This window comes from Cherax quadricarinatus, chromosome 2, assembly GCF_038502225.1.
Source record: "Cherax quadricarinatus isolate ZL_2023a chromosome 2, ASM3850222v1, whole genome shotgun sequence".
Classification (NCBI taxonomy): domain Eukaryota; kingdom Metazoa; phylum Arthropoda; class Malacostraca; order Decapoda; family Parastacidae; genus Cherax; species Cherax quadricarinatus.
The window spans coordinates 46,258,262-46,277,043 of NC_091293.1; the positions used below are offsets into that span (position 1 = coordinate 46,258,262).

The 18,782-nt window shown below is 39.2% G+C and overlaps 1 protein-coding gene across 2 annotated transcripts in view; it reads right to left on the reverse strand.

The window, feature by feature from the left end:
- Positions 1 to 12,864: 12,864 nt before the first annotated feature.
- Positions 12,865 to 18,782, reverse strand: part of LOC128692912 (importin-9) — a gene marked incomplete at its 5' end in the record, with an annotated part of 101,163 nt that continues 95,245 nt past the window's right edge. Inside the window, 1 exon segment of one of the 2 annotated variants that reach the window (XM_053782373.2) lies at positions 12,865 to 13,734. In XM_053782373.2, the coding sequence (XP_053638348.1) occupies positions 13,585 to 13,734 (150 nt within the window). 2 annotated transcript variants of the gene reach the window in all.

The following is an 18,782-nucleotide window of genomic DNA, read 5'->3' on the forward strand; positions in this document are numbered from 1 at the left end:
AATACCAGGAATCCGTAGGGAAGGGCACCTACAGAAGGAACGGAGCATTGCGAAGAGTGGAGTTGTGGAGATGGAGACGAGGGAAGAGAAGGAACAGGAGGTGGATCAGTGTCCATTGAAGGTTTAGTTTCTGCAATATATTCTGAAATAGCATCAAGTGTTTCTGAATTCAAAGATGTTGTATGGGAAACAATATTGGAGATAGAAGGAGGAAGGTGAGTAAAGATTGGGACAGTAATGGACTGTATTAAAGTAGGGGGGGGGGGATGAAAGTGTGTTGGGAACTGGAGAAGTGTGGGAGGGGACAGAAGAGGCAGAAATCTGGGAGACAGCAGAAGAGGGAGAGACTTGGGAGGGGACAGGGGAGGGAGGCACAGAACAAGGAGAGGGGTGAACTTCCACACTTGTAATAGAGCCAGTGAGAGGGGAAGAACCAGGTGCAGAGACTGGAAAGGTAAAATGTGGGGGGTGGAACAAGGGAAGGAGGGGGCAAGGAAGATTTGAGCAAAGGGGATTTTTTGGACTTCTGAGAAGTAGAGGGGCAATTGGTAGAAGGTGTCGTATGAGATCTTGTCAATACCGGGGCTTGTGAGTGAGAACTCGAAGATGTCAGAACAGACCGAGGTGTTGAAATAGGGACGTCTGAGCCCAGGACAGCATAAGAATTAGATACAGGAGTGACTATGGGAGGGGTAACAACAGAAGCTGCAGAAGATGGGACCCCAGAACTGGGGGGACGTTTTGAAACACGAGAATAAGAAACAAACACGGGGTAGTCTCCCTTGGAGGCGGAGATGAGAAACTGCCATAGCATAAGGGAGACCCTCTGCTTCTTTGAGGCAACGGATTTCATGCTCATTTAAGTAGACCTGGCAACGGTGAGAGTATGAAGGGCGAGCCTCATGACAATTAAGGCAAGAGGGAGGTCGACTGCAAGACGTATTAGAATGGTCATCGGCACCACAGACTGGGCATTCGGCTATAGATCTGCAATATTTCACTGGGTGACCAAATCGCCAGCAATTTCTACACTGTTGCAGTGTAGGGATCACCTTTTGAACTTGTAACCGATGTCCTGCGACATAAACAGAGGATGGAAGTTCATGGCTGTTGAAAGCTAATCAAGCCACATTGCAAGGGCATCGTCTCCGCCTGCAGGCAGGAAGGACATAAGTGTCTACTTTGAGGATTGGGAGATCCTGGAGTTCATGCTGTTCAAGAATGTCATTGCCACATGTCTGGAAATTCTGTTGGACTATAGTATGGGGCAGAATGACAGTACCACTACAAGAATTGAGAGAATGATGTTTTCCAATAGTGATAGGAATAGTATCGATATGTGAAAGTAGAGAAAGATCATGAGCTTGGGTAGCATTCTGGACAGTGACGATGCGCATACCGCTCTTGAGAGCATGAAATGAAATATCTCTACCAACATGGCATAGGAGCGCTTTGCCAATACTATGGTCGGAAAGATAGGCAATAGAAGAAGTCGGTTGTAAAGAATTTAGTCCATTGTGTGGTCCGAAACCGAGTGTGGAGAGGGAGTGCTTAACATGTCGGTCTTTTCCGAGTAGAATGGGAAGGCAACGAAGTAACATCATCAGGAGATTGTCATTGGCGTTTAGAAGTGGGACCAGAGTTGGTCAGATGTGGGACGGGCTGGCGATTCGAAAATTGCCGCACCATAGAGGGAGAGGCTGGAAGCATAGTCAAAGGAGGGCGGAGGTCAGACAAATTGGAGGAGTCAGTCGAGACCCCGGTACCTGAAGCTGGTGATGAAACAGCACCAGCAAGAGGTACAGGGGCATCAGGAGTGTCCAAAGAGCAGTCAAAAAACGACGCAGGGTCAGAACGGGGTGCGGTATCAGTAAGGGGCCGGGGGTAGCAAGTTCATGGACTAGGGCTTCCATGGTTAGGTTACTTTCTTTTTGTTTTTAAGAAAAAAAAAAGAAAATAAAATAAAAAGAAAAAGGAGGAACGGGGAGGAATAGTTCCTAGGAGGAATGAAAGGGCCAGAAATCACCCTCCGCACCCAAGAGGACCTCAACACCGAAAGTAGTGCAGATGCGGCATGGAACCCGTGCCATACCCTACCCTTCATGCCAGTAAACCAGCAATCCAGGATAGCAACCTCACATCTGCCGAGCTACCTCGGTGGACAAAAGAGAGGGCGGCTGCATATCCGCCACAAAGCATACCTCCTTTGGCCACCACCCCCGGAATCCGAAAGGCGAACCCCAGAGATACACCCGTCGCCCGAAAGACACCCAAAGCCACCCCCCGGAAGACCAGAGAGGGAACAGGATATCCCCAGGCGATCCAGATTCCATGGCAAACTACACCACCGCCAAGAACCTCAACGGAATGGGATTGACCCCAGTACCCTTCCCCCTACCTAGGAACCAGTAAGCCTGTGGGAAGAATCCCAAAGGCCAAAACGAGGAAGGGAATAAGGGAGGGACGGGGGGAGGAGGAGGAAAGGAAAAAGGGAGGATGGGATAAGGAAGGGGGAATTGGGGGGTAATTAGGTTCGGTCTGAGGAAGGAGACCAACAGGTCTAATTCCTCAGACCAAGAGGGGAAACTGCCAACATGTAAAAAAAAAAAAATATTGAGAGGGAGCACAAGGGATGGTGGATACACCAGCATTGCTGCTGTTTGTGTATCCACATCTGTTAATAATGCCAATGGTTTTTGACGTGAGGACTGCTTCACTAACATATTGCTACTAGCCTTTAGTGCCTCGCTACTCACCTTCAGTGCCTCACCATTTGCCTTCGGTTATTATGGGGAGCGCTAAACCCACAGGGATTATGCAGTGCCTGTTGAGGGTGGGGGGGGGGGATGGAAGGCATTCAGGCTCAATTCAGGGAACTGGAGCACAGATCCAATTCCCTAGATCAAAAGTCCCCTCACTAGCATCATGAAAACTCCCTTGAGCGGACTGACCTTCAATGCCTCACGTAAGATCTCCAGTTTTGCCTGTTGGACAATGAAATATATGGCACCTACCTGACTTTGTTCAGAAGACAGGTTTTTCTGAACTCTCAGCAGTGATGAACTGTGCTGGAAATTATAGTGCAGGAAAGATGTCAATAATATTAAATCCTCTAATAATAATTAAGAGCTGCACAGTTTTATACTCAAAACTGTGCTAAACCCACAAGGGTTATACTGCACACAGTATAAGCTCTTAGAGACCACTGAAGGCTTTTCAATTTGTCATGATGCATGATGAAATGTAAAGTTTTGTTTTTATTAGCATTTATGGGGAACCTTAAATATCAGTTTATCTGTTTTACGAAGTAGGATGTCTAGATACATTAGTATTTTGTCTCTTCCTAAGTGAACTGTATGGAAGGTTCACCAATTAAGATGGTTCCTGAGGTTTTCTAGGTTGAGTCTTCTAGGTATATTAATGAGGATGGCCTTATGTGGGAAAAAGCTTATAAAGCTCACCACTGGAGATAGAGGAAGAAGAGTAATCTTGAACACTACAAACTACATATAAAACATGCAGGAACACAACACACAGGAACAAGTCACATATAGTTGGAAGAAAAACATACTTAACAGTGAGGCACATGTCCACACTGTATTCTTAAAAGTCTGAACTGGGAAAGCTGTGCTACCCAGTGGCAGCATCAAGGAAGCAACATACTGAAGGGGGGTCTTCAGCCCCTCCCACCAAAGTACCATAATCATAAGAGAGATTCTCCAATTATTTCACAGAAACTAATTCAATTAATAAAACTGATACATAACTTACACAACCTAACATCAAGAGATTGCTTCCTTTGAAGAAAACACATCAACACAAAGTTGAAAGCAGATCAGAAGATAAATTTTCCAGTTATTGCAAAGAATCCAGCAAAATTTGTGCTACACAGCCTAAACCCTTGAAACATTCCATCCATTTCATACAATGTGTCAGCTACTGAAGACTGATGCCATTCACAATCGTTATATTTGAATCAGAGGAAAGCGGTAATCTCATGAGGAATTCAAATTCAATCCAAGGGAAAAATAAGTTTAGTTTCATGGATCAAGAGCCCCTCACCAGCATCAAGGCAAAATAATGCAATAATATATTTCAAGGTTAAAGTAGCAAAACAGCATCAACACTCCATTAACAATACAAGCCACCTTCTAGTAGGATACACCAGCGTTGAAATTTTTAAACTGATCAGAGGAGACTGTCTTCACCTATCACATGGAAACAAAATCAGGAGATGGCCTTGTAACATTGTGTGTAGGCCACAGATGCACAAAATAGTCCTGCAAATCTTGCCCAAGATGCATTACACCAGCACTGAAAATTTGAAGCTGATCAAATAAGGCATACTAGAGTAATAAATGAAATTTAAGCCAACAAAAATGGCGAGGAGAATTTTCTGAAAGCTTAAAAAAAAAATACAAAAACACGAATTTACATTTTTTTGCAGGTTTTCTTTTCTTGTATATATTCTATTTAATTTTTTTACAATCATGTAAGAAAAAATATATTTTAATTTTCTTAAAAAAGTCAATTTGATAAACTGACAAAACTTGACAAACTGATGCCCACACAACCCATAATACAAAAATACTTCCAATTAATCCTTAAAAAAAAAAAAAAAAAAAAAAAAAAATCCCATCTGTGGGAAGATTAAAAAAAAAAAAAAACTTACAGTTGAACCTGATAAAAAGTTACAATTTTATGGTTTGCGGAAAATGGTAAAAACATGATCAGTGGCATAAAAGAATGAGCGATATTTATTTATACAAGTTGATGCCAAGATATTTGTTTTTTAATTGCATTTAATGTTAAATACTATGTATGCTTAGTTTCTTAGGATATTAGATGTGTTTAAAAGGTGTTTTAGCAGTTTAAACATGATTAAATGCTTAAGCCAACATTGCATCGCTTGGAATATACAACTTTTTTTTTACTGTTTTGGTCTTTTAACCCTTGGAGGGTCCGTCCCGTAGTTTTATGGCTTTGAAGCCAGGGTCCAAGCCGTAATTCTATGCCAAGACCTCAGCCCACTCAGATAAGCTGTGAGTGGTAAATTTGGGCCTAGATGAGAGAAAACATCTACGTAGTAAGTGTGCACCACATAAAACAAATCCTGCAGCACGCAGTGCATAATGAGGAAAAAAACAGATCGTATTTTTGGATTAAAACAGTGCTTTGCAGTGTTTTTTCATGTTTTTTTACAGTTGTATTCGTGGTTTCTTGGACTCCATTGATAAAATGGAAGATATTTTACAGAAATAGAGATGATTTTGATTGGTTTTAGTACTGAAAATGGCTTGAAATGGAGCTCAAAGTAGCAGAAATGTTTGATATTTGCCAATGTTCAAAAGTAAACAAATGACATCACTCATCCAACACACGTCGTCTAATGAGCATCCATGAATGCGCTGATATTATTTATACAATTATTACAATACAGGTCTCCCTCAACATTCACGTTTTCAGCTTTCGCGGGCTTCACACATTCACGAATTCCCAACCGCCAAATTCCCAGCCACCAAATTCCCAGCCGCCAAATCATATTCAAGTTTCCCGCCACCTGCGAGTCCCTACTACCCTCCCACCGACCCCCGCAACTGGCAGCCAGCCCTCCCACCACTCAGTGTGGTGAGTGTTTTGTTTGTTCATTATTTACTATTAAACTACAGTATAAATAATGTAAACCCATTCATGACTGCATATTGGAATGGCTATTCGGACAGGTATTAGACGGTGACATCATGTGTTTACTCTTGAACACAGCAAAGAATTAAACATTTCTGCTACTGCTAATAATGACAATAGTAATAATAATAATAATAATAAATACAATATAATTGAAGAAGGAAATTGTACAAAAATACGAGGGAGTGGTTGACACATCGTCAGTATGGCTTTGTTTATGCTGGAGTGAATATTAGTCTCCCTGCTCTTCCAAACATTTCACAATAATTCATTGTGTTTGGTGCTTGTAGATTGAGTGCGACTGGAGTGGTAGTGGCAGTGGTTGAGGCAGCGATTGAGGTAGTGGGTGAGGCAGCTGTTGAGGCAGCGATTGAAGCAGCGATTGAGGCAGCGATTGAGGCAGCTGTTGAGGCAGCTGAGGCAGCGATTGAGGCAGTGGGTGAGGCAGCTGTTGAGGCAGCGATTGAGGCAGCTGTTGAGGCAGCGATTGAGGCAGCTGTTGAGGCAGCAGTTGAGGCAGCTTTTGAGGCAGCAGCTGAGGCAGCAATTGAGGCAGTGGGTGAGGCAGCTGTTGAGGAAGCAATTGAGACAGTGGTTGAGGCAGCTGTTGAGGCAGTGGGTGAGGCAGCTGTTGAGGAAGCGATTGAGGCAGTGGTTGAGGCAGCTGTTGAGGAAGCTATTGAGGCAGTGGTTGAGGCAGCTGTTGAGGAAGTGATTGAGGCAGTGGGTGAGGCAGTGGGTGAGGCAGCTGTTGAGGCAGCTGTTGAGGCAGCTGTTGAGGCAGCTGTTGAGGCAGCTGTTGAGGCAGCGGTTGAGGCAGTGGGTGAGGCAGCTGTTGAGGAAGCTATTGAGGCAGTGGTTGAGGCAGCTGTTGAGGAAGTGATTGAGGCAGTGGGTGAGGCAGTGGGTGAGGCAGCTGTTGAGGCAGCTGTTGAGGCAGCTGTTGAGGCAGCTGTTGAGGCAGCGGTTGAGGCAGTGGGTGAGGCAGCTGTTGAGGAAGCGATTGAGGCAGCGTTGAGGCAGTGGTATTTAATAACATACATGTTATTAATAATAATAATACATGTTATTAATAATATGTACTATTATTATTTATAACATATATGTTATTAAATACGACTGCCTCAACAGCTGAATTATTGTGAAATGTTTGGAAGAGGAGGGAGACTAATGTTCACTCCAGCATAAACAAAGCCACACTGACGATGTGTCAACCACTCCCTCGTATTTTTGTACAATTTCCTTCTTCAATTATATCGTATTATTATTATTATTATTATTATTGTTATTATTATTATTATTATTATTGTTATTATTAGCAGTAGCAGAAATGTTTGATTCTTTGCTGTGTTCAAGAGTAAACATATGATGTCACCGTCCAATACCTGTCCGAATAGCCATTCCAATATGCAGTCATGAATGGGTTTACATTATTTACACTGTAGTTTAATAGTAAATAATGAACAAACAAAACACTCACCACACTGAGTGGAGGGAGAACTGGCTACCAGTTGTGGGGGTCGGAGGGAGGGTAGTAGGGACTCGCAGTGGTTGAGGAAGTGGTGGAGGCATTGGTGGAGGCAGTGGTGGAGTCTGTGGTATTTAATAACATACATGTTATTAAACCATAACATGTATATATTTAGTACAATTTATTACGTTTTGATGTATTTTATGATTGTTCATGGTTCAACAAGTTAAGGAAGCAGTATTGTATTACATTTCCCTACAATATATTGGGGCACCAAACATTCACGGTTTTTCAACATTCACGAGGCTCTTGATCCCCTAACCCTCGCGAATGTTGAGGGAGACCTGTATTGCATAATAATAAATCTTCTATTTTTAGGTGTGAATAAAAAATCAAAATGGAATTCATTTGTCAAGCCCTGAAACGTAAATAATAAACAGAGGAAATGTTATTTTAGTGCCAGGAATGTCTGCACTGCTTATTCTGGACCCTATTTTGAAATTGAAATATTTTGAACTTGGGTGAGATTGGCCAAATTACCAATTTCCAATCACTTTATTGGGTAGTTGAAATAGTTGACTGGGCAATTTCTTGTGCTCAATCAATAAAATAGAAGTAATGTTAGTGAAATAGCTAAGAATTTGGTAGACTGGAAAAACGTAACTGACCTAAAATGGGAGTCAAAGTGGGCAAAGTCGCCGGTGTAAATATCGCTGACACAGTAAAATTTGCAAGAGCGTAATTTCATCAATTTTCCATTAAATTTTGTACTTTTTGTTTTATTACCTTCAGAAAAGATTCTCTACCATTTCATAAAAAAAAAAAAAAAAATTAAATTCTTGGACCCTGTGGACAAGTTTCAGATTGGGGGTCTGAACCCTGAAAGGGTTAAGGCTATGTACAATAAATATATTTATAACACAAGAAATGTTTCAGTATATTGCTTCTCAAAACATAGAAATAAGTCACACTGACTTTATTGGTTATCCTGGGTTAACCCTCTGACTGTTTCGGCCGTATGTACACGTCTTACGAGGCAGTATTTCAGACGTATATATACTCAATAATTCTAGCGGCTTCAAATCAAACAGGAGAAAACTGGTAGGCCCATATGTGAGAGAATGGGTCTGTGTGGTCAATGTGCACTGTATAAAAAAAAAATCCTGCAGCATGCAATGCATGAGAAAAAAACTCTGACCGTGTTTTTGGATTAAAACACCAAATTTTGAGGTGTATTTTCGTATAGCATTTATGGTTGTATTCTCGTTTTCTTGGTCTCAATTGATAGAATGGAAAACATATTACAGAAACAGAGATGATTTTGATTAGTTTCATGATGAAAACGACCTTGAAATTGAGCTCAAAGTAGCGGAAATGTTCGATTTTTATCAATGTTCATGAGGAAGCAAATGACACCACACGTCCAATACACGTCAACTGGGGAGTCTAATATTCTTTCACTAGTGCACTGATATTATTTATACCATTTTACAACAATGCAGTAGTCTGCATAACAGTAAATGTTCTATTTTTTGCGTGAATAACAAATCAAAATAGAAAGCAAGAGTAATATAAGAGGGGCCTGGAGACATGACCAATGAACAGAGGATATGTTATTTTAGTGCCAGGAATATCTGCATTGTTTATTCTGGACCCTATTTTGAAATTGGCATCTTTTTTAATGTGTGAAATTTGCCAAATTGCCAATTTCTGACCGCTTTATTGGGAAGCTGAAATCGGTAAATGGGCGGTTTCTTGTACTCAGTTGATAGAAAAAAATGGAGGTCTAAAGAAATAGCCGAGTTTAGTCAACTGGAACAATGGAATTGGCTGAAAACAGGGCTCAAAGTCGGCGAAATTGCCGATGCATATATATCGCCGAGATCACTAACTTCACGGGAGCATAATTCCATGAGTTTTCAATCAAATTTCATACTTTTGGTGTCATTACCATTGGGAAAAGATTCTCTATCATTTCATAAGAAATTTTTTTTCCCCAAAATTTTGCGACATAGAAAGAGTTTCAAAAATGGGCTTGCGACAGTCAAAGGGTTAAATATATTTAGTGTGCTTTGTGGCTAAATTCCACTGTTAGTAATCATGAAATTGTAATAAATTGGGAATGACTTAAAAAATCTTTGCTCCACTTGCATACCCTTTTTGCTGGTATGGAAACTGGAGGAACAACAGCTTCTAATTTCATTGTTTACTGTTGCTAGTGATGTGTACTAGTGTGCTGGACATAGTCATCACTTGAATAATTAAACATGATACACTGTATGGACCCTCCTGGCCTTAGATTTTTTTTCAAATGTATGAATAGATGGAAGATCACCCAAAGTTGTGCTGAAGTCAAAAATCTTGGCAGGTGGCAGATTTGTGAGTATGAAAAATTGCGAGTACTAGTACATCGGACACAGACAGCATTGCATACTAGTATGTCAGACACAATATAAGGTTTAAAATGCACCAGCATTTAGAGTTTGAAGCCAATCAGAAGAGGCTTTCTCTAGTTATTAAATGGGAAACAATTTACTTAATAAAAATGGCAAACTGAAATTTACACTTCTCAAATTGAGTAACAAGCTTAGCTTTAATAAAGTCCACCAATGGTAAAAGTTTGAAGCTGATCAGAGAAGGCATTCTCATGTAATTGACTTAATTAAGCAATTCCACATTTTTTTATATTTCAGCAAAATTTCCAATGTGCACCTACTCGCACTATGCTTACTGGGTATCATCCTTATTATAAAATGCAGCCTCGTTAATAGTTTGAAGCCAGTTAGAAGCAGCATTCTTTAGTTATTGCATAAAAATGAATATCACTATTCAATAAAATTGGCCAATTAGGACTTGTGGCAGCCAATAGCAGCATGACCCTATATCAGTTATTCACAAAAAGCTCATCTTACTTGTGCTTAGTTTCAAGAGTTCATCTCCTGAAGCCCAACCTGAGGCCAAACTTCACTGTTGTCAGCTTGGTCAACCAGACCGTCGCTGCCAGTGCCCTGTAGGCCTACACAGCCACAATCTGCGAGTCCTACTACAGACAAATACCTTGGAAAGAGTTAGACAATCAACAGCCTTGTACCAGGATGTTTGCATGGTTCTATTCATGGGGATGTCCTTAACCCATGAGAATGGGTAATGGGAAGTCACCAAGTTTAATGTGAGGAGCAAGAGTGTAGCATCAATTCCTTGGATCAAGAGCCCTTCACCAGCACAAAGGAATTCCTGTTAAAGGGACGAGTTTTGTGTTGATTTTAACTACAAAAACTGCTGTCCAGAGGGCTGAGGAAGGATTGTTGAGGTGGTTCGGACATGTAGAGAGAATGGAGCGAAACAGAGTGACTTCAAGAGTGTATCAGTCTGTAGTGGAAGGAAGGCGGGGTAGGGGTCGGCCTAGGAAAGGTTGGAGGGAGGGGGTAAAGGAGGTTTTGTGTGCGAGGGGCTTGGACTTCCAGCAGGCATGTGTGAGCGTGTTTGATAGGAGTGAATGGAGACAAATGGTTTTTAATACTTGACGTGCTGTTGGAGTGTGAGCAAAGTAACATTTATGAAGGGGTTCAGGGAAACCAGCAGGCCGGACTTGAGTCCTGGAGATGGGAAGAACAGTGCCTACACTCTGAAGGAGGGGTGTTAATGTTGCAGTTTAAAAGCTGTAGTGTAAAGCACCCTTCTGGCAAGACAGTGATGGAGTGAATGATGGTGAAAGTTTTTCTTTTTCGGGCCACCCTGCCTTGGTGGGAATCGGCCAGTGTGATAATAAAAAAAAAAAAAATTAACTACAATGCATAACTTAATGATGAATTCATTTCCAGTTTGTGGAACACTTGTCATGGTGAGGTCCAATCTCAATGTCATAATTCAAATGGATAATGGAACCATCCAAAACTTTTTTTTACATGTATTTATAAACAACTGCCATACAGAGAAAAATCCATCTCCAATGTTTCAGGCTTAATTTTAACCACAAAATTTTTTTAGAAATTAACAAGCAATATAAAAATACGTTATATATCTCTGGAGCTCAAACTTACTTTAAGGCCCAATTAACAAGTACAAAAATTATTTATGCAATGTTTCCTTAAATGTGGAATCATATGATAAAAAAAAAAATGAGGACAAGAGCAAACATGCAAGTTGCAATTTACTGCATATTATTTTAAAGCATCAGATTACCGGAAGTGGCACCACAAGAGATTGCTTTGAATTTCAAAGGCTCAACTAATGGAAGGCCAGAGGTCTCAACTAATTCCCACTTCAATTACTTTGTCTTTGAACTCAATGGACAGAGTTTAAGTCATCCTTATCCATCAATGATGGGTGCATTCCAAACAGCTGTTCAACTCACAACAATATGCTGTGTCTCCTTACCTATACGTATACCTTTGAGGGCTTGTAAAATATTAATTTACTACCGAGAAACTGTCTAAAGAAGAAATGAGATGACACGCAAGTATCACACTCTGAGTATGAGATGCATATTGAAGACCAAACAACTCGAGTAAGATTGTCTTTTTTATATTCAAAATAGAAGCATCTGCTACAAAGCAAAGTTTGAAACTGGGCAACACAGCTAGCAGGCACTTCAGCACTCAAGTATACTGTCATGTCTAAATCACTGTACACATGACAGAACTGGATATGCACTTGGCAGACTTTAGATGGCCGTAAGTCCTACATCCTCCTAAAACCAGGACTAACAGAGAATAAATTCCACCAAGCCTTTCAGTTTAGCATGCAATCATTATACAATATGGCTGCATACATGACAGTAAATATTCATGCAAAATTAAAATGTAATCATTATTACTCAATGTTCAAGTTAGTATTTTCATCTGTACATTTTGTATAGAACTGGACTTTGTATGTTAACATTTTCACATTCATCTCATGAAACCTTATCAACATTAATGATCACAGTTTTCAGTAGCTAACAACAATGAAATACTTTGCATTTCATCATTCTAAAGTGAGCAAAATCCATACACCATTGTAAGTAATGCATTCATGGACGATGAAAAGTTGATTACAGTTCTCTTCAATAAAGAGAACATTTTTCGAATTCATATATTATGAGGTATAAAGCAGTAATTACAGTACAATTTCTATATATACACCCCAAACCCCTCCTTTAGAGTGCAGGCACTGTTTCCCATCTCCAGGACAAGCCCAGCTAATGGGTTTTTCCTGAATCCCTTCACAAAATGTTACCTTGCTCACACTCAAGCAACTCATCAAGTCCCAAAAGCCATTTGCCTCCACTCCTACCTAATATGCTGACATGCTTGTTGTATTTCCAAGTCTCCTGCATACAAAACTTCCTTTATCCCTTCCCCCCCTCCATCCTTTCCTAGGACAACCACTACCTCACCTTCCCTCCACTAGAGATTTATACACCCTTCAGGTCATCCTATTTTGCTCCATCCTCAAATCTCCTCTACAACCCTTCCTCAGCCCTCCGGATAATACCTTTAGTTACTCTTTATGTTAGATAGAAGGAGTGGAGACGAATGGTTTTTGGGACTTGATGAGCTGCTGGAGTGCAAGCAAGGTAATATTTTATGAAGGGATTCATGTTAGCTGGACTAGAGTCCTGGAGGTGGGGAGTACAGTGCCTGCACTCTAAAAGGGTCTGGGATACTTACTGTTTAGAGGGACATCTAAACTGTCGTATCTGCATGCCTCTGGCAAGACAGTGAGTGTAAATGATCATTAAATTGTTTCTTTTTCAGGTCACCCTGCCACTGTGGGAGACAGCCAGTGTGTAAAAAAAAAAAAAAATAAAACACAACATTCACTGGTACTGCAATGTCCATTTCCAACTGATAATTATTTGGGATAAAAGATAGTTCATTTTGTTGTATATACTGTGGTGATGTTTCCTTACCAACAACTTTCATTTTACAAGATTTATATAAAAGTCTTTTTAACACTGCACATTAAGAGAAGAGAATTTTATACAGTATAAATATTTATATATTTTTTCTATCTTTTTCTTTTTTACAAATTATAAATATAACATTTTCTATAGACAAAACAAAACATATTTCACAACATTCAGTACCTGGCTTAAATCACTATTCACAAGTTCTTTTGGAGGATATATTTTTTATGCTTGTGAAAATAGAAAGACTGACTTATACACGAGGAAGCAGCCTTTTCTGCTATCTTAAGTCTTGGAAGTCCTTTACGTGTATGAGAAGAACAAATTTTTAAGTGCTACATTAAATGATTCCTGCACTTTTCTGAGTGCTATAGGAACTGATCCCTGCACTTTTCCATGTACTGGAGTAACTAATCACTGCACTTTTTTGAGTACTAGAGGAACTAATTGCTGCACTTTTCTGTGTGCTAGATCATATAACTGATCACTGCACTTTGTAAAGCAACAAACTTATTGATTGCTTCACTTTCAAGTATTTTCAACACTGAACACCAATTCCTTGGAGTACTTCTTGCTCGTGAGGATTAAGGTGTGGAACAAAGACGGGGAATGCTGGATGCTGAGCAAAAGTACTAATGAAGGTGGTCAGGTACTGCTGAAGATCCAGACTATACAAGGGGTCACTTACCTGCAATAAAGTTTGAGCATTAAAATGTCTAACTTTTAAGTTTCCATTTATACACAGCTTATTATTAATCCAATTTATACACAGCTTATTATTAATCCAATTTATACACAGCTTATTATTAATCCAATCTGCTTAAGTTCTTTCCTGTTTTTAAAATTTTGAAAAATTGAAATAGTGCATATACTTAAATCAATTCTAAAACATCATGCTATAAAACCAATGAACAGTATGCACAAGATAACTTGACTATTACAAGACAAATGACTGTCACATGTTCATAAAAATCACTGTAGAAATAATGAACAGAAAAATTTAAAAATGAAATGGAAAAAATTGTATAAAAGCTAAATATTTATTATTAATTGTAATTTAGTATGAAATGTTATTTCTTTAAATAAATATAATTAAAACATCAACATACAGTTATCCAACACTAAAATTCAAAAAATACAGACAATCACAACAACACAATCTGTTGGGCTGTGGTTCATATGTCAGTTTATGTGCAGCCAGCAGTAAGTCACGGTATTGTGCCTTTTTTGTTATTTATTTGTGTAACAGGCTAGTTGATTGGGCCCTGATCCACCCCAATGCCTGGTCATGGACCGAGCCTCGGGAACGCTGACCCCCAGAACACCCTTTGTACAGACTCCATATAATATTTTCATAGGAAACTGATGAAAGCAAATTACTGTAGTACTGTAATATCTCTTTCCAAACTATTCATAGATATGTAACACTTGTCACATCAATCCCCAACTCACTATCTATACCTTCTCCAAAACCATAAATACAACAGAAAGTTGCAGATTTTAAAGTGCAGCACTTGTATAACCTAAGATAACCAAACAAGTCAAATACATACCATGATGTATTTCTCATCAGAAGAAACAGTCTCCAATTATTTCACGGAAAACAATTTGATTATAAAAATGGCACATTACAAGTAACCCAAGCTAACATCAAGAAAATTTTTCCTGTGTTGAAAACACAGCAGTGCAGAATCCAAAAAAAATCTGTACCTACTCAGCCGAAACCCATGAAACATTTCTTCCACTCTATTCATAAGCCACAGAAGACTGATGCAGTTCACAGTTTATATTTTAATCATAGAAAAACCATTAAACCTGTAGGGGTTATATAGCACCTATGGAATGGAAACAATTTAAATTTGGTTCAAGCAAGGGAAAGATAAGCCCAGTTCCTCAGATAAAGAGCCTTACACCACCATTAAGGTAAAATAATGCAATAATGAAAAATACAATACCACTAAGATTAAGGTGGAAAAATAGCACCTATATACTTAAAATATACCACCCTATATCTAATCAAGTTGAATGTTTGAAGCCAATCAGAGGAGCCTTTCTCAAGTACAGTAGGGCCCCGCCTTACGGTGTTTCGCCTCATGGCATTCCACTAATATGGTAATTTCAAATTATGATCAAAACTCATTATACAGCAACCCGTCTTTCTTATATGGTGCGTCCCACCCAGTTTGTTTACATTTTCGCGTGAGCACATCTATTATGTCTGGAAACTTTCCAAAATTTCGAGTGTTTTAAAGTAATTGCATATTTCATATGTACTCTGATAATTATACTTATGTGCACCTAAATATACTTACACACTGTGCTGGCGTGCAGGTACACATTAAAATCACTAAGTCTCTCTCACTCAGGGTCAAAATTTTTTAAAGATGATTGATGTTGATGATGATTAATGATGATAATAATTAATGATGATGACAACGACGACTATTATTAATGAATTTTTTGCAATAATGCAGACTACTACATTTTTGCAAAAATGGTATAAATAATACCAGCGCATTTATGAAAGAATATTAGACTCACCAGTTGACATGTAATGGACGCATGCCATGATTTGTTTAAGTCCTTATCATCGGTAAAAATCGTACATTCCCGCTACTTTGAGCTCAATTTCGAAGTACTTTTCATCATGAAACCAATCAAAATCATCTCCATTTCTGTAATATATCTTACATTCTATCAAATGAGACCAAGAAAACGAGAATACAACCATAAATACCATATGAAAATACAATGCAAAGTCGCTGTTTTGAACCAAAAACACGGTCGGAGTATTTTTTCTCATTATGCACTGCACGCTGCATGATTATTTTTATACTGCGCACACTGACCATGCAGACCCATTCTTTCATATGTAAGCCTACCAGCTTTCTTCCACCAGATTTGAAGGCGCTAAAATTTTGGCGTATAAGAACATGACCAACCCTGGCTGATAAGACATACATGAACGTGACTGATCCTTAAAGAGATAAATGTTGTATATTATGTTATAGACATTTCCATTAATCCATCTATAATTTTTTTTTTCAAAATTATATAATAAACATGCTACGTAACACACAAACATGATAAATACACCCCACAGTAGAATAAATTAACAAATATGAGATGTGGTAGACAGGTGACATGTAGGAGGGATGGCAAGAATGATGCTTTCTCTAGTCCAACATCAGAGAAGATGTGTACACTACAATTAGAAAATTATTACTTTCGTATGCCTTCACTCAGAGCGTCATTTCTTCTAAAAATGGTGTTACATGAGAAATGGGAGTGTTCCTCTTTATTTATGTCTACTGTATCAATGTGGAGGCAACTTGTACACAATGTAAAGTGTTTGTATTATGGTATAAGATTCACAGACATGAGAATGAATGTGTATCAACCAAAAGCAGACGCGTCTGTTTGTTTACATTACATGTGGGTGGGGTGGTGTCGGCTGGGGTGGGCTGCCCTGGCTGACTACTATACGTGTACTTCCCACACCTTTACTTTCTACAAATAAATATGGCTCACCTCTCACCCTACATAAAGACTTCCTACAAATAAATACAACTCACCTCTCGCCCTACATAAAGACTACAAATATTTTAAGGTAAGTAATGAGTGTACTGTGTGTATTTTACCTTTAATTGTTTTCTTTAATGTCTAGTTCTATTACAAACTTAATATAAGTTAGTGTAAGCTTGTTGTCTGGCATTTGCAAGTGAAAAAAAAAAAAAGTGTTCCACTTTAAGGCGATTTCCTGCCGTATAAGTGGGGCCCTACTGTATATCACATGGAAACAAAATCTGGGAATGGTCTAAGTAATATTGTACAAAGGATGGCAGGAAATGGTATTAAATACAGACATGTGAAGAGAAGAAAAAATGTAGTACAGTGGAACCTCAATTTACAAGTTTAATCCGTTCCTATACCTAGCTCGTACGTATATCAAATCAATTTTCATTTAAATTAATTGAAATACCATTAATCCGTTCCAGCAGAATTCCTGCTCTCAGAAGGCAGGACAAAATACAGTGGTACTTCAGGATATGAACTTATTTCATTCCAGAAGGCTGTTCAAGTGCTGATACTGAACGAATTTGTTCCCATAAGGAATAATGTAAATTAGACTAATCCGTTTCAGACCCCCAAAAATACACTTACAAAAGCACTTACATAATTGTTCGCGTTTTGAGCTGTTTGTATCCCAAGGTACCACTGTATATATAATGCTAATATCAACTCTACTGCTTATTTATCTATCACAATTGATCTAATATGACATCATAAACAATATAAATAACATAGAAACGTGATATATACTCTAGAATGAATAAAATGAGTCATTATGTGACTAGTGGTGGCGGCCATTCCTGCTCCCGCTCAGACCACATCTTCCCATGCTCTTATTATAAGAGAAAACTGTGTTTGTGAAACTAACTACACTAGATCACTAGTTTCATAAGGAAAACACAAACAATTTATTAATAAATAAGAAATATTGTATAAAAGCATAATAAAACATAACAGAGAATGTAAAGAAATAAACTGGTTTTATAAAGTGTATGTACGTAAAGTGTATGTGGAGGATGGAAAAGATAGGCTACTTTGCTACACTCTTAATGCTTAATGCGAGGCAGTACCAGCCAGTATAAGTACTACGCTTGTACTGCCTTGCAAAGTCCACAACACAACTCGCACACCTCGCTTGTGTTTATCTATGATTTCATGCTTTAACCCTTTGACTGTTTTGGTCATACATATACATCTTACGAGCCAGTGTTTCGGACGTATATATACAGTGGTCCCTCGCTTTTCGTAGTTCTCGGCAATCATAGATTTCGGAAAACATAGGGGTATTTTCGGATAAACATGGGCTCGCTTTTCATAGGTTGACTCGCGAGTCGTAGTTCGTCCGGGACGCATACCCACGGTGTGAGCCGGGGCGGCAGCCAGTCTGGCATTGTTTACCAGTGAGCGAAGGGCCCCTCACGTGCTCCAGCGAAATATTTCATAATATTCCATTTATTTTAGTGCTTGCAAGTACTAAATAAGCTACCATGGCTTCAAAGAAAGCTCCTAGTGCCAAGCCTGTGGCAAAGAAGATGAGAAATATGATTGAGTTTAAGAAAAACATCATTGAACAATATGAAAGTGGTACAAGTGCGGCTGAACTGGCCAGGATGTATAAGAAACCCTACACAACCATATGTTCCATAGTGGCCAAGAAAAAGCAAATCAACGACGCTGTTGTGGCAAAGGGGGTAACTATGCTGACAAAAACGAGATCACCAGTACTAGAAGAGGTTGAGAAGTTATTATTGGTGTGGATAAATGAGAAACAATTAGCAGGAGATACTCTTATGACTTCGATTATTTGTGAAAAGGCTAGGCAGTTGCACAACGATCTGGTAAAGAAATTGCCTGAAAATAGTGGTGATGTGAGTGAATTTAAGGCCAGCAAAGGTTGGTTTGAGAGATTTAAGAACTGTACTGGCATACACAGTGTGGTAAGGCATGGTGAGGCTGCCAGTTCGGACCACAAGGCGGCTGAAAAATATGTGCATGAATTCCAGGAGTACATAGAGGCTGAAGGACTGAAACCTGAACAAGTGTTCAATTGCGACAAAACAGGCCTCTTTTGGAAGAAAATGCCAAAGAGGACCTTCATTACACAGGAGGAAAAGGCAATGCCAGGACACAAGCCTATGAAAGACAGGCTGACGCTAATGTTCT